The sequence below is a fragment of the Microchirus variegatus genome (genome assembly GCF_963457635.1).
Source record: "Microchirus variegatus genome assembly, chromosome: 15".
Classification (NCBI taxonomy): Eukaryota; Metazoa; Chordata; class Actinopteri; order Pleuronectiformes; family Soleidae; genus Microchirus; species Microchirus variegatus.
Window position 1 is genome coordinate 13,383,300 of NC_139816.1, and position 24,354 is coordinate 13,407,653.

A 24,354-nucleotide genomic window follows, 5' to 3' on the forward strand; every position below is an offset into this window, starting at 1 on the left:
TTAAAGGAACAATATAATTCATTATTGATGAATGTGTTTGATGAAAGTCAGTGGTTTAGTGATTATATTGGTCTGTGCGTCATTAGCATAATTACATTACAGTATGTCTGTCTGTATATTTTGCTACCAACTAATGCAGAAAACCAGTGGGTTTATTTACTTTTTCCTATGTCTGCTTATAAAATGCCAATTTTTTCAGGCTTGAGCAAATAAGGAGAAAGAACACAGACTCCAATGTCGGCACAATAACATATTCTCACATGGTTGTTTTAATTACTGCTCTTTTGTGTTTCCTCTGATTTGCGTCGTCAGATTGTATAGAATTCGTGTTGTACAGATCAAACGTTGCCGTGGGTAGTTAATTCTACACATGACAGTATTAATGTCATTGCTAATTGACTTTGACAAGCACATCCAGGGTTGGGTGAAGCTCAAGGTGTCTTTGACATGTATTCTGTTGCAGTCAACTCAACCAGCCCCTGCACTTTGAGCAGCTATGCAAAAAAAAAAAACATATTTAGCATTTTGTTGGATCCATAAATACACTGCATGCAGATATTCTATGTGCACAAGCAGTGCTGTAGTGTCTGTTTACGCTGCCTCATATACAGTTGAGAAAATGTGGCTTGATTTGACACATTCACTCAATTCCTTTAAAATACAGTTTGATAAACTGAAGTTAATTTGAAGTGTGTTTTTTTTTTTTAACTCTGGCCATGTTATAATGGTATTATTCAGTTGTAAATTGTGTTTCCAACAGCCTTTTTCCTCACAGAAAGCTTTCTTGTTTTTGTAACACATGAACTGTGACTCGTTGAGTAATTTGGTTGTGGGAATCTCAGTTGGAACGGCTTAACTAACCAGCACTAATCTCCTCATCTGGTTCTCTCCACTGTGTCGAGTCCAAGTGTGCTTTCGCTCACTTATTCGCTGGCAGCCATCAAAAATAGATATAGGCTATTTTTGACTTGGCACCTGTGAAATAATGCATGTAAGGAACGGATAATGAATGATTTTTTAGCAGGTATCAGATATATTCTGCTCTAAAGCCGAGTAGCTGAGGGAAAATTGGACAGATCTTGCTTGGTTTATTTATTTATGCCCAAATCTGGCAGACACATAGCAAAAGCTATGTTGTGGTACAGCTTCCCTCTGCTTAGACCCCTACAGCTAGTGCTCAGAGCTAGTGTTTGGCTACCTTCCTTGCCTTTTTATTGTACTGGAGGCAGGCAACAATCCCCCTGCCAAGTAGGCCTTATCCTTTCTTAAGCTGCAAGTATTATTTTGGATAAAACACTAAGCACCGTGCTGATAAATGAGGCTGGAGAAAATTCTTATTTATTTAAATCGCATAAAATAGGCATTATTACTGTTTGTAGGGCCACAAGTAAGGATTTACTCTTGTGTGTACCTGTCTGAACCGTCCTTTATGAACACTATGTGTGAGCAATAATTCAGAGCCATCGTTTAATCCATATATTCCATTTCTTTTCAAAGCCAGACAAGGAAGAGCAGCTTAATGGTGGTGGTGCTGCACCAGTAACAGAACTTATATATATATATATAATAAAATGAATATCTGTGACGTCATTTAAGGACTGAAATGGCTATATTGGTGTCATGTATTATTTGTACTTTGACAAGAGTCGGTCCGAGTGTGAAGAGAGGGTCTCAAACTGAAGCACAGGACATTTGTACAGCAACAGAATGTCTGAGTGTAGGATCTGTTCTTCGCAAGCATTATTTTAGAGCAAGAAACTCCATGGGCTTTCATATACACCCTCGGAAAACTTGTTATGCAAACTCAGATGAATATAAAGCTGTTGATTTGCATGCTATACTAACATTGTCATGAAATCAAAGAGCATTCTTATCACATTTACACACATCTTTATATGTCTGTGAGACAGTGGGCCAACTATTAGAACTATATGTATTACTATTTTTATTTCTTTATTTTATTTGACCTTTATTTAACCAGGAATATCCCATTGAGATTAAGAACCTCAATGGGATATAGCAGACACACAACAGTTTTACAAATGAACACAGTTAAAACACAAACAGAAAACAAATAAAAGAAAACAAAGATGTTAACACCTTGAAAGCAGGGAACTTTTGGTTCTTTTGGTTCATATTATCCTTCTGACATGTAAAGATATAAGGACATTGTAATTCAACATGGAATATAAGAAAACTCCACAGGCAGTTTAAGTTTTATCTCATTTGTAACTTTCTTTTTTTTATTTTACTGCTGTAAAATGTTTTACTCGTCCAATTAATATGTTATTAATTATGTCTGGAAGCAATGTTAAAAGATTATTTCATGCAACTCGGGCTGAACAGTTAAGTGAAATCTTATCGAATATAATGATAGATATGAATTATTGTCTTGATCAATACACTATTGATCTTATTCTGCTGACTGAAGAGAGCATCTTTGTTTCTCACAGACCTGCACACATATCACACAGTTATCATTTTAAATATGATTTTTGAATTAAAATGAGAATAATAATGTAAAAATTGCCATTCCCTCTGATATCACAAATTATATCGCAATCGCAATTCCTGTCAAAATGATAATAATCTCAATTAGATGTTTATTCAAAATCGGTCAGCCCTACTCTGAACATAAATCCGTACAGTTTCTGGCTATAGAAAGCTGCAGATGTCATTATCCTCATTATTATTTTTAATATGGAAAAAGTACTTTGCCATAACCTCAAGTGCATACAGTATATTGACTGTTTTTATTTAAGAAACAGCCTTTACAACCCTGTGCTCCACACTGACACTGCTGTCCATCATGTCCTGACACAGTTGTCACACTACTAACAACACAATGCTCAACATCCCTGGTGCAAACTGATGCTAGACATGAGTGTGACATGTTGAAATGATGCAAACCTCCACCTCTGAGAGGGGTGTCTTTGTTACTGGAGCGCTGGATCTTTCTCACACGCTTAGAGTTTGTAACTTTAGACCCTTTTACGGTGACAGCGGAGCCCAGAGATCACTGACCCGGACACACACACGTGCTGAAACTGTATATGTGGAAAACTACAAACATGGAACCTGGATCGTAAAACAGACACCAGTGCAATGCTTGTGCAGGACACCGGAATTTTGACGGGTGGAAATGTTGACAGTTTTCTCACATAATGGCACAATGACTGGTCTGTTTGACATTTCCATCTCAAGAGTGATCGACAGAGCCGGAGAGATCAAAGTGTGAGAGGGACATTTTTTCTAACCCCTCTCTGTTCAGCACCATGGGTTAGAGAGGACAAGCAGGGAGAGGCTGACAGAAGAGGAGAGATACAAGTTGGCATGTTGACAGCTGTGATCGCTCTCGCGCATGTGTGCATACATACGAAGATACCAGTATTATTCCGTATCTATTTCGAATGGCAAATGACCAGAAAGAATTGCTGTACAAGTCCTTACCCCATTTGTACTCCCCAGCTATCAAATTTGTTAAAAAGAAATACCCTTGATCAACACCAGCAGCTTGACAAGTAGACTATAAAGTAAGGCTTTAGGATGCAAAGTGTGCCAGCAACTCCCTGAGGAGTACTGAGAAAATATTTTAGTGAGATAATATGGAAAGGGTACTGCAGGAGCAGATAGAGGGCAAAGCTATAAAAACTAAAAGTACGCAGCGAGGATCTGGGAAGGATTATTGCCTTTTTTTCATTGTTTTCCAGATTAAAATCAGCCAAACCATTGCTAAGAGGCATGGATGACAAAGAGGCCATCTGTGGTGCGTAGCGTTGTTTGTTGCTGATAAGGGTTTTAAAGAAATCCCAGATCATCTAAACAACAACATAAAATCTATATTTTCAATTTCATTTAAATGTATACTTTCCTGTTATAAAATCAGTCTATAAAAAAATCTGTTTCTACCTAAATAGATCATTGACTATGTACCTAACATATAAAACAATTTATCTTTACAAGAAGTAGATATTTGCAGGCATTTAACATCGAGATACAAAAACAGTAACAGTCACAGGTTGCATTGTCACAGGAAAGAGAGCAAATGACTAAATAATGAAACCGTTCACTGGCTCTCTCATATAGAACATAATCAGTAGCAGGGCATTTTATCACGAAACCTCCTGCTGTGAATTTGGCCCACAGACATCCTGGAGAAGGGGTTGATGGGGGAGGAAAAAAGAAGGATATGAGTGAAGTCATTACACTTCTCCACCATACTCTCAATCATCTTAGTCCTCTGAGTGTCCAGACTGAGACGTTGCTGCGTTACATTTCATGGACATCCTAAGCACTAGGGACACATATAGATTAGTCCTCAAGGGCAGTCACACACTGAGCCCTTGGTACTGATTAGAGATTCAGTTTGACTGTTCTGTTCCTGCTCCGACTAAGGATAAAAGGAGACAACAGTCCATGTCTTTCGGTTCTTGGCCTTCTGACGTCAATACTGAGTTTTATGTTGTCTCCGGTCTCTTACACCTTCATGAATAAGGTTTTTCATTTTCAGTGACAGCCCATTTTATTCTCATATGCAGACATAGTGTTTGTTTGGATTTTTTTGCGGCCTGGGAACTTCTCACCGCAAGCAGTTGTTAGCTGAAGTACAACAGCCCTCAAGCCTGCCTCTCAAACCTTCTGCCCGTTAGAGACTCTGTTTCACTTTGTCTTGGCTTCACTTCTGTGTGGAAACAACACAAGTGAGGCTGTACAGTGACGCTTTAAGCTAAGCACTAACATTCACATGATAAAATGCTCACAGTGACAATACTTGCGTGTAGGGGCGGGAACCACACAGTACCTCACAATGCGATATGCGGTGCACGATACCGATTGCAGTCATATAGCGATACATCGCGATATCTGTCTAACTGAAGAAAAAAAAAAGGTAAAAATGAAGGACTTCTCTATTTATTCACAACAGAGAGAACAAAGTGCATAAAGGCTATGTATTGAACGTGGATGTGGCATCTTCTTAACGTAGCTTTATCCGCCATAAACTCACTCCTCTTCGGCCAGGTAACTTCTACCCTAGTTTCCCTCATTCATTTGAGCCACAGTGACAGTAGTGACACCCCGACGAGTGAAACTGACAGGGACTGTTAACTTTAGAGCACCTTCATTTAAATTAAATTATTGTCTTGCATGAGGAAGCACCAAATCGATATTTTGAGCCACCCCTACTTGCATGCTGAGTTTTGCAGGTATTTCAGCTCATTTTTGGACAAAATGAACACATCTGACCAGATGATTACACGAGACCTTAGGATTCACAAAAAGTGTAGCTCAAGATTTAATGGCTAGCCCTTCAAAAGCTGTAAAACTACACAGTAAATCCCCGAGGTACCATGAATATTTGTAATAAACGCATTGGCAAGCCAGACAACAGCTGTTGATATATAAAGTGATATTTTATTTTGAGAGAATGTGAACCCCTGCTGCAAACTATTCATTCTGCACATGTATAAAGATCACATACTGCATGAGAACATGAAGATGACACTGTTTAGTAATTGAGTAAAGTGTTTTTTTTGTTGTTTTTTGCATGTACTGTGGACTGTGACCGCAGTGAACAGAGATTGAACGAGGCAGTGGTAGAGTGTGTGGACTCTGGCAGCAGTCCAGTCTTATTAGAAGGCATTTCCCTGCTCTTCACTGCCTGAAATGATGAGTTCTTCAACAAAGATATGTCCATATTACATTTTATGCTTTAATGTCAGAGCAGTCATAAAAGCAATCAACAGCACACCGAGCCACAAAATGGAACATCTGGCTGCTAAAGCCCTTGCAGGCATGCAAATCTTGAATGTACACATTCAGCCATTCAGTTATTGGATGTGGGCAGAAATGCAGTGCATGCGTGTAAGTATGACGCACACTTTTAATAGTAAATACACCGTTCTTTCATGAATACTTCCCTGCATGATTTTATCGATTGACCATAACGTCATATCTTGGCATGTATCCAGCCCTGCAATGACGTGGACTGCTGACAGTCATCAGTCATATGCTGGGATGAAGGCCCTAATGAAATCTGATGTGAGGAATCTCTGATGGTTTTACTGGTGTGTGTGTGTGGGGGGGGGGATGGACTCAGTGGTTTGAAGGTCACTCTCAGTTGATTGTTCCACAGTGTGTACGCTCAAATGTGTCGCTGAGCCAACAGGCACTTAATCACATGTCACTGCTGCAAGTGTAAGTGTATTAATGTGTGTGTGTCCGTGGGAGGAATCGGATGGAATTAACATCTTGTTTGGTTGTGGATAAATCTCTGTTTAGTCTTTTCTATTGTAAGAGTATCTAAATAGCAAAGGGACAAAAGGATACGCTTAGAGTATGCAATGAATGCCACTCTCATATAATGACTATGAAGCGAAAAATTGCAGCTGGTTGGCTCACATTAGCATAAACATGACTGGGAAAGTGTGGAAACTGCCAACCATGGCTTCATCTACCAGTAACAGAACCTCTGAAGCTCAGTAACAGACACACAATATGTCATTAGACTCATTTGTAAAAAGCCGGAGCATCCCCGACCAGTATGTCCTTTGACCGAACCCGGCTTGCATTTTCCAGTCATTTTTCTAGATTTAGAGTGAAATATTTATTGGACACACGCATATGTCAATGAATCTTTTTCTCTGACTCTCTGCAAGAAATCAGTACAGCATAAAAAAGTGTCAAGCATTTGCCTCTTCTCTGCTTCTTTTGAGAAATGGAAATAATACAGGTGTCTTTATAAATTCTGCAGTTTGCAAAGATATACGCCACCTAAAATACTCATTCACGCCTTGTGTAAAAACCTCAGAATGTGTCTTGTGCGCTGAGCTCTACTGTGTATTGGTCATTGGCACCACGATCAATAAGTGCCACTGCAGTCTTCAATAGAAGAAAGCTTTTGGATAGGGATCATTATGGAAAAGGAAATGAGGGATACGGACATACTCTGACCTTCTCCGGTCCAATGAATTCAGGTAGTTACTGTTTTCCGCTGCCCTTTTTACAGAGTGGTACATTCCTCTCTGTGGTGTTTGTAGGGTTGTCTTCATTTGGTAGTTGCTGTGTTTCATTTGAATTGGCACTCTTGGTGAATTTATGATATGATTCTTGCATGCCTGAGTACTTGCTGTTGCTTTGAACTCTCTGTCGAGGACATTTCATTCTTAAAGCGAGGTGAAACTTTTTATCCATTTGCCAAACTGTCGACATCATGATCACCCTTAGAAAACAATTACAAAAAAATAAAAGGGGGATTCAAATGACTGAAATTCTTAAGAGTGTAAAGCAAGTCTCATTTAGATTCACTGTTAAAGCATTTTTGGCTGTTTAATTGTTCCCAAATTGCTGGCAAATAGCAAACACTGTGGTCACCCTCCATTACCTCCTAGTCTGCTCCGCTGGGAGTGGTTTTTGATGAGTAAAACCTGAGTTTGCAAGTGTCTTCAGTTTGCCTACTCTATAACACAGCCCTATAGCCCAGCATCTCAGCAGGACTAGCACCCCCACTCCTCTGTTGATTGCATTTACTTATCTGAACCTAATGGCCATGGGTTGAAAATATGTTACGCTACAAGGAAAGCCCTCAGCCTGCATATTTGCCATCATTATGTTTAGCCACACTGAGAGATTGCTTAGATGGCAATTTCATCCAATTTCATACTAATCGTGACATTTTGGGAGAGTTGCCTCAGTGCTTAATGTACACAGTGAATGCTCACTTTGTTTCTTAGCAGCCAATGAAATGAGCATTACGGTGAAAATTAGCCAAGATTTTGCCAGTCACTGCATCTGGCAGTCACTCCATCTCTGCAGAGTTGTGTAAATATTTTTGTCATGGCCTTAATGCACAGTCGGGATTGGTTGGCTAAATTTAGCCGGCTCAATTGTTTTTGAAATAGCCTGTATAGAAAGTCTGAGGGAGAGTAAGATGGAGAGCAAACCATGCTTAGGGATTTTACTCCTCTCATGAAGTAAGCTATATTGCTTGAGACAGATCAAACCTACTTTTACTATTTATGGAGCCAAGCTTCTGTGCAAATAATATGTGAATGAAGAAATAAAGTCAGCTCACATTGATCAAATTTGACAATGGAAGAAATTGGTCCCTCTTGTTGAAAGTAGACACCAAGCCTGTATGGATTCTTTTATCCTCAAGGGTCACAATGAGTTACATTGCAGTAGTACTTTCAAAATACTTTGCAAAATAAAGTTTTTACTTTACTTTGGCCTCGATCTTGTCACTCTTAACTGTTATTCAGAAGGGATTACTTCGAATCAAGCCAGGCTTGTTGCTAGAAATGACTGATTTTGTAAATCCATAAGTTATGTAATTTATGAGTTTAACTTATAAAGGACACCGGGAAATTCAAAAGTGTATGTGGGTTAAAAGAGAATCTCTTTCATGAAAAGCCTGACTTTGTGCTCAAATAGGCTCATGAACCCACTAATCTGCCTTGGGATTAGAGTCCTCTTCTCTTTTCTGTCTGAACTCTGACAGAACAACCCTTTTTTAACATTTTGTTTTCCATGAGGAGGCACTTTGGTTGAGTTCAGGCAAAAGTAACTACTTAGTTAGATGTGAGACAATATTGCTGGCATTGTTTCACACAGGCGTGATTGACAGCCGTGTGGCAACATATTCTGCCTTTATCCATGATCAAAGGCCTAAGTGCCTCATATCTGCAGCAGCACAAAACCAATACAAGGACAATGCAGGTGTTTATATGTTTTTTCTACTGTTTCAGCTCGACTTGGGGATGTGATGGGAATTCACAGACTCGGGTCACATTTGTGTGTTACAGGTTCCCGAACACGCTCAATACGTGCGATTCAGCCAATTAACACCTGGTGTTTCCCAGCAGACGGGGATCAAAATATAAACGACAGAAGATCGAAGCCTGTGGGTTTGTGCATGTCAGGGCCGACCGGCTTTCTCCTCCCCGTCAATTCCCATGTCATGCCTCAGTTGCCTGCAGTATGTGTGTGGTCAGAGAGGCCAGTTTTGGGGCATAAAAAGCAGCTGCATTTCCTTGGTGAAAAGAAAAAGGAGAAACCTGATGAAGTGTAAAGAAAAGGGTGATAGTTATTAGTTGTGAGCCATTAGAGCTGCTGCTGCTGAGAGGTCTTGTCACAGCTTAGTATCAAATCAGGTGAAAAGGAGATGGAACACTGAGGCTGCTATAGATCCACACTGTAACTTTTAGTTCACTTGCAAGCTACAGTGGACGTTTTAGGACTGAAGACGTTTGATTTGAACATTGGTAAACTTGCATCGACATTATTGTTTATTAATGATTATGCTTTGTATTCTGATATTTAAACTGTGTGTTTAAAGGGACACTGCATAGTATTTATGGGTTTATATAACCCAAAATCCACTTTTTTATACATATTATGTGCTCCTGCATTGTCTAGTCGCTGTATAATAGTTTTTTGTTTGACATTTGACCTGCTGAGGATACCGTATCGCTCAGGGAAGGGAGGGGGTGAGCAGAGGAGCAGTTCTTTGTTGTACATTTCAGCCTCTCCTCTAGATGGCACTATAAACTACTTACTTCACCTTTAAGGAGAAGTTTGTGTAAAAGCATCTGTTTAAAGTGGTCAGTGCTCACATCATTTTCTCAGATGTGACACAGCTCCCTGGAAAGACATCGTATAACTGTATACTCATGCTGAGCAGCACTTCAAAGTGTACATTCAGTGGAGTCTCCCTTTAAATGCAAGAGCCGACTGTAGATTGCGCAATCAAATGAACACTGGCCTCAATGATTAACTTATTATACTCGTTTATTTATTCTCCTCTGGTCCAAAAGACATTGTCATATTGCAGTTTTTAAAGTCATAAAATTGGATTTTAACAGCCATTTACTGGACAGTTGAATTATCTAGGTTTTTTATGACACGGAGTAATTCAGTCGGGAGTCTGGGTGACATTTGTAATTTTCTCAAGTGCTCGTTGTCGAAATTCTTTCTCAGATTATTCCTCAAATGAAACGTGTCATTCTGAAAATGCCCTCGAGCAAACCAGTGCCAGTGCCAGCATAGTTTCTAGTAAAATATATTTGAAACAGATGTGAATTTGCCAATTTGTTGTATGGATTATGTTCTCATGAACGTTAGACATAGTATATCCAGCACAGCTGACAGTTTGCAGAGCTGTAGGTTTTTCCGGCTCGTTCTGCCTCTGCTCTAATGACCAGTTCCCGTCAGAGCTGTTGTGCTACACAGCTGCACTGGTGGTGTAATATTCTTAATGCAATGCAAATCCTATTAAGGTTCTTTAAGACAATCTGCCAATCACTTTGTTGCTGGAAAGGTGAATTAAACTGTGTGGCTTAGATGCCAAAATCTATTTCCATAGCTTTCTCCCTTTTGTTTCTTAATCTCTCTCTCATCACTTTCTATTGGCACATATTTAAATATTTTGCCCTCCCTCTCAATGATTCAGGGTTTATTTAACGGCTACTGTGCAAACAATTTCTCATCCAAACGTAACCCCAGTACCTAAATTGTTACTGCACTAACGCAGCAAGCTGTTTGTTAGCTCTAGTGTGTTTAGTTGCAGTTTATAACCCCACTGTGCTGAATCGTAAAAAATTGCAACCTATTGTTGGCTTAGAAAGTCTGTGAACCATCGATTCCCTCCAGGCCCTCTGCAACAGATGCAGAGTGGCAGTCGAAATTGATACAGGAGTCTGTTACACTTCATAATTCTTTGACAGTGAGATGAAACACTATCTCAAGGAAGCAATCAGACTCTCAAATTAACTTTCTTGCAGGGGGAGCGTTGTTTTGCAAATCAGAGGAGCTATCCTCAGTTTATCCCCCTGCATGTGCGGTAATGAGTGGCAGAGTGGAGACGATTGTGTTGATTTATTGCATGGTTGCCCAAATGGAACCTGGATGGGATGTGTCTGTCATTGGGGGGCGTCACTTAGAAAGAAACACCTGTGATGCCTTCAGGGACAAATAACTCCATCGGGAATGGGCTGCTGCTCGAACCAATCAGTGCTTCTATAGAGCTGAGGTCACACTTCACCTAATGAGCAGGATTATAGCCCAGTCCAGCAGATGTAGGGTTGCTGGGACCTGCTGGCCTAACACTCTCTTAACAGAATAGTCAACTTATTTTACTAATGAGAGCACAGAATGCTAGAATGGTAGAATTTCAAGAGCAATGAGACAGAGAAGAAGTTATTTTTTTAAGGCTCTGTACTTGTGCAATATCAACAAAGAGATTCTGATTCTTCCACCGTTAAATTGTTTGTTATGATTAGTTGGGTCAGGTACCAAGCAAAAGCTTTGTATAGATCAAGCTTCGTGAACGTAAAAACACAGTTCTGCTGCTGTTGAGAAGGAGGCGTGCTGATCTCAATGGCCTCTCGGTGTTGTGTTTAAGTACAGTTTTGTAGACTTTAAAGGTGCCATATGTAAGAATGTGGCCAAAAACGATTACTACATTCAAATTCAAAATGCCGAGGTCTTTTAGGTTTCTGACATAACTGGTAACCCGTGTTTGCTCGGTAGCTGAGACTCTACTGACTGCAATGATTGGTAGACGGCGGTAGGTGGCGCCACATGCCAAAACATGATTTCAAAACATAAACATGATTTATTTTAATGCATATATTTTGGCTGTACTGTTGTTGTTGTTGGTGAGTCTCTGTGACATTCGAAGAACTTAACTTGTCCCATTTTCTGCTGCAGTGCTTTACACCACTGTAGGTAATCTGATTTATTCACGAGTGCTGTTCTGCACTGATGTTTGTGTCGTGTATTGTCAGTGTCGCGCCTCGTTTTGGGGAATTCATTAATTACATTATAATCTCAGCGATTCTTTGACATTTCGCGTTCTGCCGTTTCGTGTTGACAGTGTGGAAATCCTCAGAAGTCGGGCCTTTGGAGAAATGTGTAGTCACTAAATCTGAACCACATGCCGGACGGTCAATAAATCCCTCCAGCAGCAGCAGGCTGCCAGCTTGTTAGACACAAGTCTTGTTCTGCAGTTCTACAGGTGTTAAACCCAAAAATACAGTGACAGCAGTGGTGTCAGCTACAGGGTTCTCTGTGGCCGAGGTTCTCCATGTTCTTCCTATGCACAGGTTTTGTCGGTTTCTTTTGATAGTCCAAAAATAATGGAGATTGAAGTTAAGTTTGTGGGACGCTTTGAATTGTTCTGCAGTTGTAAATGTGGAAATTAGTGTTTATCCTGACTCTCTCCAGCCCCCCATCACCATCAAAGAATATGCAGTATAGATAAAGCGTGAAATACATAAGTGTAATGTGCAATGAGTAATTAATTATGACTTTCAAGTAACTTGCTTGAAAGATAATGCATTGTAACAAATTAAATCACCCATAAGTACAGTAGTTAAAGCTTTTTACGATATATCCTCTTTATATCCTCCTACCAGACCAACACTGCAGTACACCAGTGCTTCACATCACATACAAACACATGCACACACACACACACACACACACACAAAATTGGGGACATTGTTCACGAGGTGCTGCAGTTGAGTTGTTTCAGCATCAGCTTTGTGCCCTTGCCATTGTTTCCCACAGGCATTGTGGTAGGAAAGAAGGAAGGAAGGAAGGAGGAGAGCAGTTATGGCTTGATCAATGGAAGAGATGGATGGAAGCACAGACAGACACACAAATCTATAGACACACACACAGAGACACAAAGCCATAAACAGATTTTTTTCCCTTCTTTTTAAATTCATCAAATAGTGCAAAATGTGTGGGAACTCTTATCTCTGTGACCACAATTTCAGCCTCCCTCTCAAGGCTGAACTATTCATGCAAACTTTAATTCAACATTGCATACACAGTGTGATGTAGAGTTAAAGTTATGTTATTTTGACGATTATTTTGTTGATTAATTTAGTACTTTTAGGTCTGTGAAATGTCAGAAAATGTTTCCCAAACCTGGAAATGGTGTTCTTATTTGTCTTGTTTTATCCAAAAACAAAAATGATCTAGTTTTAATGGCTTATTAAGCTGAAAAACACTCAAACCAATGAATCGATCATCAAATTAGTTGTTTAACTGCAGTAACTGAGCTCCTGTGGTCGTGAGTGTCGTGGACAGAGAGTCGTAGACAAATGAACAGATTAATTAACAAGAGAGAGGGTTTTCTCTTTCAACACCAATTTGCCAAATAGGCCGGAAAGACGAGTGAAATTTAGTCATGTAATCAAAACTAATGAACACACAGACATAATTACAACAGTATTTTTGTAATAAGACATATTTTATCTTAATTTAACTGGATTAGAGCACTGATTTCCAACAAGGGCTACTTGGAACAATGGGGGATATATTGGCAGGTTTAAAGTACTTGATTAGAAATGAATCCAAAAACTGAATCAGCTGTTATACCGTCACAGTCGAAAGTGCATTAAACAGGCAGCTCCAAAACAATGAAGGGAACAGTTCAGTTCACAATTTATGTGTATGAAAAATGACCTTGTTTGTGACGGAGGGTGCATTAGGCAAAATAAACAAAAAAAAAAAGGTTGAGAACCACTGGTACAGAGATTAGAAAATGAACCACACGACCCCAGAAAGACGCACGTTTTCTCTGCTGATGCGTCCTTGGGTTCGACACTGTATCCTGATCCACTTTAAGAGCTTTTCTATAACTGCCTCCCCTTATGGAGATCAATAATGTATCACGTGAGTCATTAGTTCACACAAGGTCAGGGATCACACAGTATTTGTAATGTATATGCTGTGACAGTCTGTCCTCTTAGTGCTGACACACCTGACACGAGATCTCTGTCTTTTTTTTTTTCTTTTTTTTTCAAACTGATATTTCTGGACACGGAATACACCAGGAGAACATATTGGGGTTAAGTGCTTTGCTCAAGGGCACCTGAATCTATGATGGCTGATATAATGGTGCAGATTATTTAGTCGTCCCCCCCCGACTGATATTTCCCAGTCAAAAGCTCACCTCACTGCACCAAAGACAGTCGTTTGAATTCCGTGTGTTTAGTTTATGGTGGCTTGTGTGATAAATCGAGGTCAAGGGTAGGTTGTGTTTATGAATGTGAAGCAGATTGTGTTAAGCCTGCCTGGATAAATAAAGAGAGGGGGGGGGGATTGTGTTGCTTTTTGCACTATAAGCACAAAGTACACTCTGTTTTTTTCCCCCCTCTGCAGACGAGTTCAGTGCCGTTGATTCGTGGGCTCACTGGTGTGTAGCTGGTGTTGTTCGTGGCATGGCATCGGGGTACACATTGTTGCTAATCACTGTTCAGGGCACAGGCCCAGCTCACTGGCCATAACACCCAGGGTGTGGTGAATCCTATCAGTCCCCGGCAGATCCTGTGGCCTCCTCTTTTTCACAGCCACTGTTCTGTGGAGTTGGGCTGTCATCCGCGGGGTCAACAAAGCGCCGCCGAGTGGGTGTTATCCATATAGCTAAGCTTTATAGCGCCGTTTCATCAAAAAGGGTTTTCACAATGGCCTTTATTTTTTTTTTTTTTTTTTTTCCACTATGTAATGTATATGTTTTGTTTCGGGAGCGGGGTTAACTGCTTGATTGAAAACTTCAGATAAACACTCCATGCCACGACCGCAACAATCACCTCTGCCAAAAAATGGCGTTCTGCTGTGATTGAAATGGCTGAAAGTAATCAAACGGAAGGGAATGTTTCATTTTCCCCCTGCCCTATCTCTCACTCTCTCTTTCTCCTGTGTCGGCCTGTCTCTCAAAACTCTAACTCGCAGCTGTGCCTGTGTGTGATAAATGGCAGCCATTCATTAGCTCGATCAGCCACTTTAGCAGAGATGATTAATCAGATGCTTATTTAAATGTCAGTGCGGAGCAGCTGAGAGGAAATTACTCATATACCCAAAAACAGTCTAAGTATTAATATTATTATTATTATTATTATTTACCACACACTGGTAATCACATATCCATTCACACTGCTGTTTTGCACACATTGAACTCAGCAGTGAATACTCACAGCATTGCGTCTCATTAATAATAAATAAAAAGTGCTGTGTCTGTGTTTGGAAGAGCAAAGCCAGACTCAGACCAAGTTTAGACTGTCAACATCCGTCTCATGCAATCCAATCACTCTCAAGTGACCACTTGTGATCGGATCTCACTTCCCTCACTCTGTATGCAAATAAGCACTTTTATAATGTATTATTTCTGTTTGGAAAAAGATCGCATTGCAACTAGTTAGTCATCAGTGTGGTTGTGTAAATGGAGGAAGAGGAGAGAGACGGATAGAAATGAGACTGAGGCTGTGATAATCAAAGCCCTGTGCTCAGCTTTAAAATTATGAATGGACAAAAGTATCAGTGCGTCATTTTTATAATGATAGGTGTGATTGCAAATAATCACCACCACAACAAAATAAATTGCACTTGCAGTCCCGTACTATTCAATTTAACACCGTTTTACTGGAATAAAGTAATATTTAACGTAAAATTTCTATTTGAAAAACACAAAACTCCTATATGCCTATAGTATGTAGTGTGTAGTGGCATTTCCTGCATATGAAATGTTATATAACTTGTCTAAATATCAAATAACAGCTAGACGTTAGTGAATACATAGATTAAGAAAATGAAATGCATAGTGGAAACTGTATGTAAACTTAAAGGTGCATTATGTAATAAATCTAAAGCAACTGGTCATAAAATCCTCCTAATATGTCACAGAGACTCAGGAATAATGTTCATATAACAAACTGAACTCACCAACAACAACAGTACAGCCAAAATATTTGCATTAAAACAAATATTTGGCAGACTGCAAATCATGTTTATGTTTTGAAATCATGTTTTGGCATGTGGCGCCACCTACCGCTGTCTACCAATCATTGCAGTCAGTAGAGTCTCAGCTGCCGAGCAACCACGGGTTGCCAGTTACGTCAGAAAACGAAAACTAAGAGACCTTTGTATTTTGAATTTGATGTAGTAACTGTTTTTGGCCACATTCTTACATCTGGCACCTTTAAATCAAATAGAAAAAATTAGCATGCTTAGGAAACAAAGACACACAAAATAGAAAATTGATATTCAAATTGCTGTGTGTATAATTTGGAAAAATGTAATTCAGCTAAGTAGTCGGTCCTTTAGTGTAGCCCAGGTTGAATTCAAGGGAAAGCGTCAGACCCCAAATGTGTGATCACATCTCAGAAATGTGCAGTTATTACAAATGTCTGTTTGTCGTGTGTGTCTATGCGCACGTGTGCAAGCGCTTTCTCGCGAAGCATTTCCCAAAATACGCCGCTAAACAGGGCTTATCGGGGACCCTTAAACACATTTTTAATGGTTGTTTTCATTTCTGATTGCAAACTAAATGATCACTGCTGGCATTATAATCATGCTTTTGATGCTAAGCAAATTTGAGCTGGCACTCGCAAGCTGCTTGTGTTTGCTTCTCGAAGGCATTTGTACATAATGTCTGTGGGGTTTTTTTTTTGCTCGTAATGCGTTCATATAAGTGTTTTTCCGAACGCTGGTTTGGCACAACCGGGGTGTATTTTTAGTCCGTTTTTTGGAGGATGATGACAGTGTTTATAGTTTTTTTTTTGCTTAATATGTGTGACGTCAAGTCATGTGTCCTGTGCTTTAAAGTGAGCATTCTTTATGCCACAAAGGGTAAATATTGTAAGCCCCCAAAAGATTACACTCTGTGTAGAGCTTTATGGAGAGAGGAGGAGGGGGTGGGGGGGGGAGTGCAGTCATGTGTGGATGTGCTCTGAATTCAGCTTGTGCAGGCGAAGGCACTGGAGGATTGTGAAGCTGCAGTGTGCAATGACAACATACAGGACATCTTTACCTCGCACAAGCAGCACGGTATCCACCGCGGTTACGTTTCTGTACGGGATTACTGGCGTGTGTGTGCATTTAGTATGATGCATACTTTTTTTGATTTGTGACTCTGTAATCAAATACTGCATGACACGGTGTGACTGAACTGAGGCGTCCAGCTTTATCACGGGCGTGTGCAAAGAGTGCACATTCTTTGTGTAGTTCATCAATCATTTCATCAATCCATGTAATTGATTGAATCGATTAATCAAGGGAGGGCAGAGAGAGAGAGGGGGAGGGGGGTGATTGATGGGGTGACGTGATGGAACCGACCTGATTGAAATTCAGGAATCTGAAAAGGTCAAGGGTTGCATGAGACACATTTATAGGCACAGCAGCTTTTTTAGTAGAGCCTTTGTTGCTAGGATTAAAAATTAAAAAAAAATGTGTACACGATAATAAATATCTGGTGTAACCAGCACAAATGACCTCAAGGTCATTGTTTCATTAAGTGTCTTCCACTTTGATTTTCTCACCCGTCGTGTGTCTGTCTGATTCCCTGTCTGCTTATCTGCCCACGACACAATTCTGAACCTCTGAACTGTCGATTCAATAAAAAGGGATGGAGGCTGTTGAATATAGAGCAAATACATGTGCTTAAAGTAACAGTTTAATATTTTGAGAAATACTACACTGATTAATACCACTGTCGGGTCAAATGCGTCATAGAGCCCATTTTTTCCAGCTTCATTTCTAATCCTAAAGTTATAGCTGATATTGACAGTGTCATTGTCTCACCATCATTCAACTAAAAGGTGAACAATTGCATGTAACAAAGACTGACAGATGAAATTCTTTGGTTATTAATCATTTAATCAATCAAATTTTCAGTTATTGTTGTGTTTTTTTTAGTTGAACAGAACAAGCTCTTTTCTCACCATTTACTGACACTTGACCAAAGGCAAATGATTATTATGTCTCATAATCATAATCAGAGTTGATGATTAAATTGTCACAGTTACATATGATTACTACAGTAATGACGACTTACGTGAGTCAAATATAAAAAAATTTCCATGAAAAATGAACAAGGTCGAACTCGATTTTTCATCTGTGGGAATATGTGTGATTTGATGCGTGGGTGGATTTCTCTGAACTGTCAAAAGTAAAGTTGAATTCCACGGCCAGAGGAGTCGCTCAAAAGTCATATAGATCACATTACCTTATTGTTCCTTACGCCCGGAGCTATGTTGTATGCACGGTTCGTGCTGCTAAATCGCGTTCATGCTTTCATTCTGCGTCCCGATGATTTTGATTTCTGATTTATCGCAGGCAGAAAACGTTGCACGCTGTAGTACTCTGTGTTGCGCTGCAACAGAAATGCACTTTATTGGAATAAGTATACATTTCAATGGATACAAACAACAAAGGCAGAATGAAGAAAGCCGGGACGACTTAGGAGATAAAATAAAAGTTATCATGAAGCGAACAATCACCAAACACAAGGGGGAGAGGGCAAAAGATGTCGATAAGTGGGACTATGACATATTCATTTTCCCAAAGTAGCTTATTGGTTTGTCTATACAAAACACAAGGGTGGTGTCTTGAGATTTTTCTTTCACTCTGGGACTTGTCAGCAAGTTCCCAGAGTGAAACGGCATTTCAGGGCTCCCCAAATGGCCTTTCCACATAGAAGAACTTCGACTTGTTTTTGTGTGGACAGCCCTTAAAACTGTCCAGTGTGAACCAGACAGCAACACTTAATCAGGTGGTAAATGTCGTGAAAGCCTGAGGAGAGACTCTTGAGTAGACTATCAGCAACTATCCTGACTTCTCTCGAGTTCACAGCAATGTTTTACTCAGTCTCAGTTGGCGTTGACGGCAAGTAGAGAGGATTTTTCTGCAGCCCTGCTCAAGATTTGTCACAGGGATTCTTTATTTTATTTTATTTTAATTAATTTTTTTAACCATAAAGGGAGGTTTATCAGATCTCAATTCCCCACCAGAGCAGAACAGAAACCAGGCAAATAATCTCTCTCCTTTGGTTATCCTGATGAAGTTCTTGGTTAGGCAGTCAATATGGGGTGTCTGTAAGTATCTGTACAGTAAAATGTCTGATTTACAATATAATAGTAGTCATATTATGTCCTGAACACAACCTAGTCAGTCCTGGTCCAAACTTATGGAACATTTTGTTTTTATCACATCTCAAAGTGGATCATTTTTTGATTAAAAAGTGTGAATATGGAATTTTTCAAAAACTGTGCAGTCAAAGTATCTGATATCCAGTACAATAGTAGATATCAAAGTGCTGAACACAACTTTTTTCATTCTTATTCTGAACTTTGAGAGAACTCAGGGTCCATTTATTAGGTCTCTGAAACATAGCTGCGAGGATTTTCATTTCCCCCCCCCCTTTTTCCCCCCTTTCTGACGTACACTCAGAGACAGTGTTTTTGTTTTGAAAACCCGATTTCGAAGTGTCCTTACAAATCAGCTTGATGCATTGGATTGCATGCATTAAAATGCAGTGTCCGACAGCTTGACCGCAGTAATAATCAAGTGTAGCAATAAAACATCTTTACAGAAGCACAGAACAGCACTCACCAGTGATCAGAGATTCTTGCAGAGGGAGTGTTGCCTGGCAGCCTTGTTGTCATGTCCTCAGTTACAGTTTTATATTCAGGAAATGTCATCATTGAAAAAACAAAAAAAAACAAACAGTGAATGCTCATCATCCGTTGTTTACATTCATCTTTTTTCCTCCCACCGTCTCATGTTCACCAGGTATTCACTATGACACATTTTCTCTCCATGCCCATGGTTCACAAAGTGAAGCTCTGACTCATGTCCAGATAGAAAAAATTAGGGCATACACACAGAAGGAAGAAAAATAAGGGACATTTGGGAAAGGTGTTCACGCTGTGCAATCAGAGCTCATTTTCCACGCTGGGCCCACTCAGTGTTAGCCATGTCTCGATGTGACGGGGAACAATCAGATTTAATGCAAAGCCTTTGTTAGTGTGCTCTGATTTCTGCACGTTCTGTCCACAAATGAATGTAGCCTGGAGCTTTCAGCTAACCACATATCTTTGAAAGCACAACTGCTCTGTCACCGCAGGCTGGAATAAGATTTTAGATGGGGCCAAAATATGTCATAGCTTTGTGAAAACATGATGTGTGAAACCATTATGTGCAACACAAGCTCAGCAGTCAGTTTCAGAACAATTATCCTGCATATCCGGTGACTACTTTTTAATCACTTTTATTTATACATATATATGTATACATATATACAAATGTGTTTTGTGCATTAGCACTGAAATAATGATGATTTTACAGAAAAACTGGCATTGACCCAGAGTTATTTTCTTGTGTGAAATGACCTTTATAGTGATTTAAAAAAAGATTGTGAATAAAGACAAAAAAACGAGTGACATTAAAGTATGAGGAAGCAATAACACACCTCGGCAAGGTCAGGGTTGTTGATGTAATTTATTGAAGCACGGAACGACTGTTTGAAACTTTCACCAACTTCCCTTATCTTATTCACTCTACAAAATGCTGCAATGTCTGCAAACACTTGCAGAGATTTTTTCTTAAGGACAATTTTTGCTCTTTTATTTACCTCCGTTCAGCTGGAACTGCTTTGTTCTGACTCTTCAAAGTAGAACAAACACGGGACTAAAAGTTCAAAACCCATTCTCCCCCGTTTATTCTTATTGTGACTAAGTCCTGTCAACAGTAATATGACAACGACCTGACAAATCCCTTCATGTTTAATAAAACTGTCGTTTATGCCTTAAATAAGAACACCAGCCGTCACTTTTGTAGTTTGCATGGTTTGGATTCATACTGGTGATTTTTCACACGTTTTCCAAATGCATCGTCCCTCCACCAATGCTAATTAAACCAAATTACTGTCAAAGATGCTCTAAAACACAGCTGCAAGTTTTACTGATCATCACGTTGACTGAAACCCCAGGAGAACATCTGCTGCATAAAACTCCAACCTTTGTCCTTGAAATGTGCTTGCAAAGCCCTAATTGCCCATAAATTTGCTTTGACTTCATGTTTTAACCATTTTGGCTCTAATTAGGGTGTTTTACTTTCTTTTTTTTAAGAGTGGCAAACACATTGTCTTAATTTGTTTTACTAATTATGAATACAAATTGTATGTCTTTTGGTTTAAACTAGAGTTTGATATTGAATTAGGGAGGATTTTTCTGCATTTTCCAGAGATGCAGTCAAAGGAAGAATCTCGCTGTCACGGCCACTGAGGAACATGACAAATGGTGTCTGTTACAGCTGTAGAGGTGTAGGCCAACTTCGTCTCATGATTTCCCTCCTGAAGCCAAACCAGAAATAACAATATATGGAATGCAAAAACAAGTGTTTTGGAATGGAAGTATATGGAAAAATGAGCCTATAGTCGGTAGTTTTAGGTCTCCTTATATTCCTTAAATTATATTCCCACTTAGAGGATTATTGATTTCCTCCAATATGCACCTGGTTGTAGGTGATGTCTGTGAACTTCCTTTGCAGCAACTCAACTTGGCCCTGGCCAAGTTGAGAATTTTAGTACTTCAAAATGCTCAGACGAGTTCAGATTCTTACTTGTCACGACTGGTTGCCACTTGGTTACGGGTTTATTTTTGGTGACTAAGCGAAGACAAGACAACAAACAACAGTCACGGATCCCAAGATAATTTAGGAGGAAGGAGGACTTCCTTGGTTCATTGTGAGGCCTGGTTGTTTTGTTGTTTTTGCCACTGTGAAGATCCTTATTTTGTAACCATGTATTAAAAATGAATGCCTCGCTCTTCTGCTCTCTCCTCAGATCCGGACTTTGCAGACTTGGGAGTACCTCCACCTCTGCCCTGTAGGTATACTCCTTCTATCTCTCTTTCTGCCTCCGTTTCTTTCTTTCTCTCTTTCATTCTTTCTTTCTTAGACTCAATTACTTTATCACATTCACTCCCTCACTTTCTCAGCACTATCATCATCTCAGTAAAGGCCGCTGTGTTTCTTCCGGTTGCGTACTGCATGAGTCACGTGTGTGTGTTTTGTTTAAGCGTCTCTTTGTGTTGCAGCCTGTCAGTATGACATGGTCGGTCCAGAAGGTATTGTTGAGTCTCATCAGATCACCCGGGACGGGAAGGCTGGCACTGCCGAGGCCGTGGACTGTAAATGGTACATCCGCGCTCCTCCGCGCTCCAAGGTCAGTGACGTAAGCTGCGCTCGCATGCAGCACTGCATTAGATTTAAAGCCCAATGTTGAAATGTCACAGAGAATCAAATGGAAAATGAAATTACGGGTTCCCATCAGCTGAGTTGATGACAGCGATATCAGAAATCAAATTGTTAACGTTATTTGTGTTTCTCTTCATAATTTGCGGTTTCCATTGTGCATACATGCAGCAGACAAGGGGTTGCATCAGAGAGTTTTGATATTGCATATTGGTTTGTCTGCCGGTGTCAGCAGTATCCCAGTGTGAGTGTTGTGGCTGTGGGGGGAACTTGTTTGAGGGCCAGACAGTTAGGCAGCAGGGTTAACCGTTGCCAAGATGATTAGAAGGAGAAAGAGAGACAGTGGGGGAGGAGGGAGTGGAGGGGAGTGGGGTAGACCAGACAGAGAGAGAGAGAGAGAGAGAGGCTGTGCTGATGAAATAGTGTTGCCATGCTGCAGTTTGACCCTAAAGCCCAATTTATACTCCTGCGTAAAGTGCTCTACGTAGGTTACGCAGAGCCCTCTACGTCAACGCAGAGCCTATCGCAGAGCCTCTGCGTCGTCTCCGACTGCACAAAATATTTTTTAAGTGTTCTCTGATCACCGCCGACAACGTTGCTGCCAAACTATAAATACGTCATATCTTAATACACACAGTCGCACATGTTTAGACTCTAAATGGCCAATTTCTCGCCTCAAATTATCTTGAAACTGCGTTCCGGGACACAGAAAAGTGAGAGATGTTTACGTGTTTACGCAGTCAGAGAAGTATAATGTGGCCTCAAGGCCTGCAGCTGCCTGTATTTCCTCTCCCTGCCAGTGTTGTCAATGCTGTACTGCATGCATATACTAATTCAGACATGCATACACACACACACACACACACACAACTTTGCTCCATCTACATATTAGACATTCTCGCTTATCTACTAGAAGAACCTGTGCTGCATTAACGCCACAGGATTAAAAGTTTCCAGAGAGTAGAGCAGCAGTGCAGGGAAGGACCACTTTTTTTTTTTTTTTTTTTATCAACGCTATAACTTAATATGAGTCCAAAGTGACGTGCATGCACAGTCCTGTCCTAAATTCACTGGTGAAATGATGCTAGTCCCCCTTTAAGGTGCATTTCATTTAATAAAACTAAAACCACATTGTTAAATTGACTGTTATGGTCATAGCGGCTGTTTCATGGACAAGAATATTGTATTACAAACGGGTACTTCAGAGGTTTGGTCGCATAAATGTATTATGATGTAACGGCAAGCGGTGACGTCCAGTGGCTCTTTTCTCCAGATAATTTGAAATATATGTATTCATAATGTTGATACACAATGGAGCTTATTTCCAGATATTACAATACACATCGTATACATGTATTCAATGACGTCATAGATGGGTTTTCATTAGAATGGCTTATTCTGCCATTATTTACTTGCTTTAAACCTCAAGGCCACAGGAACTGTACTGTAATGTGTCACCGGACCATTCATTTTTTTAATCAGCACTCATATGGAGCTATATTATCAATCTGTTCTTCCTATCACACGTCTCTGTTCACACTGAGTGTGTGAGTCTGTCATGTTTTTACACAGAGTTTACATTTGAGAATGCCATAATATACTTTGAAATACTGCTCTGTGATCAACTAAATGCCAGGACTCTGCACATCTGTCGGTCCGGCAAGTAATTTCATAATAAACGCCTTGTTGAAGGTGTGGGAGAGAGCTTTTACTTTGAAACAAAAACAGTACATGTTGTAATGGTGTAGGGGTTTTTCTTTGTCTATTTTTGTTAATGAAACACACGTTTGCTTGTGTTAAAATGTCAAGAAACAAAAGCAGCCCCACTCATTTTCTCACTCAAATGAGACGCACCTGAAGCGGTTGTTTCACGTGGGTAGTGTGGGTGCTCTTAATTGCAGAGCAAGATCTTCCGCGATGCATCACGCTGCACCTGTTAAAATACAAATGCACCACAACCGGGTATGGATCCAGACTCTGGTCCACCTTTTAGTGACCTTGGAGTGTGTGTATTACCGGCTGAAAAAGGAATTATCCTGCTAAATTATTTAGTTGACTCAAATAAAGCAGCACTGATTAATTGTCCTGCCTGGACTGCACAAGTCAGCCAGAACTACACCGCCAAAGAGTCCCATAAGTCCATTTTGTGTGTGTGTCGCGTTCATGAATCCATGTGGGATGTGCATGAAAGATAGTGACAAAGTCTTAACAGTGTGATGTATTTCATCCGGTCTGAATCACTGTCATATTTCGCCCCGCAGAAGCGTGCGTCCTGCGCCAAAGGCTAAGAGTCATTGACACCGAGAGACAAGCCAG

At 40.1% G+C, this 24,354-nt stretch overlaps 1 protein-coding gene across 1 annotated transcript in view; it reads left to right on the plus strand.

The window, feature by feature from the left end:
- Positions 1-24,354, plus strand: part of neto1l (neuropilin (NRP) and tolloid (TLL)-like 1, like) — a gene marked incomplete at both ends in the record, with an annotated part of 63,745 nt that overhangs the window by 23,002 nt on the left and 16,389 nt on the right. Inside the window, 2 exons of the mRNA XM_083901407.1 lie at positions 21,629-21,670; positions 21,882-22,009. Coding sequence (XP_083757533.1) covers positions 21,629-21,670; positions 21,882-22,009 — 170 coding nt within the window. The remainder of the gene's footprint in view (positions 1-21,628; positions 21,671-21,881; positions 22,010-24,354) is intronic.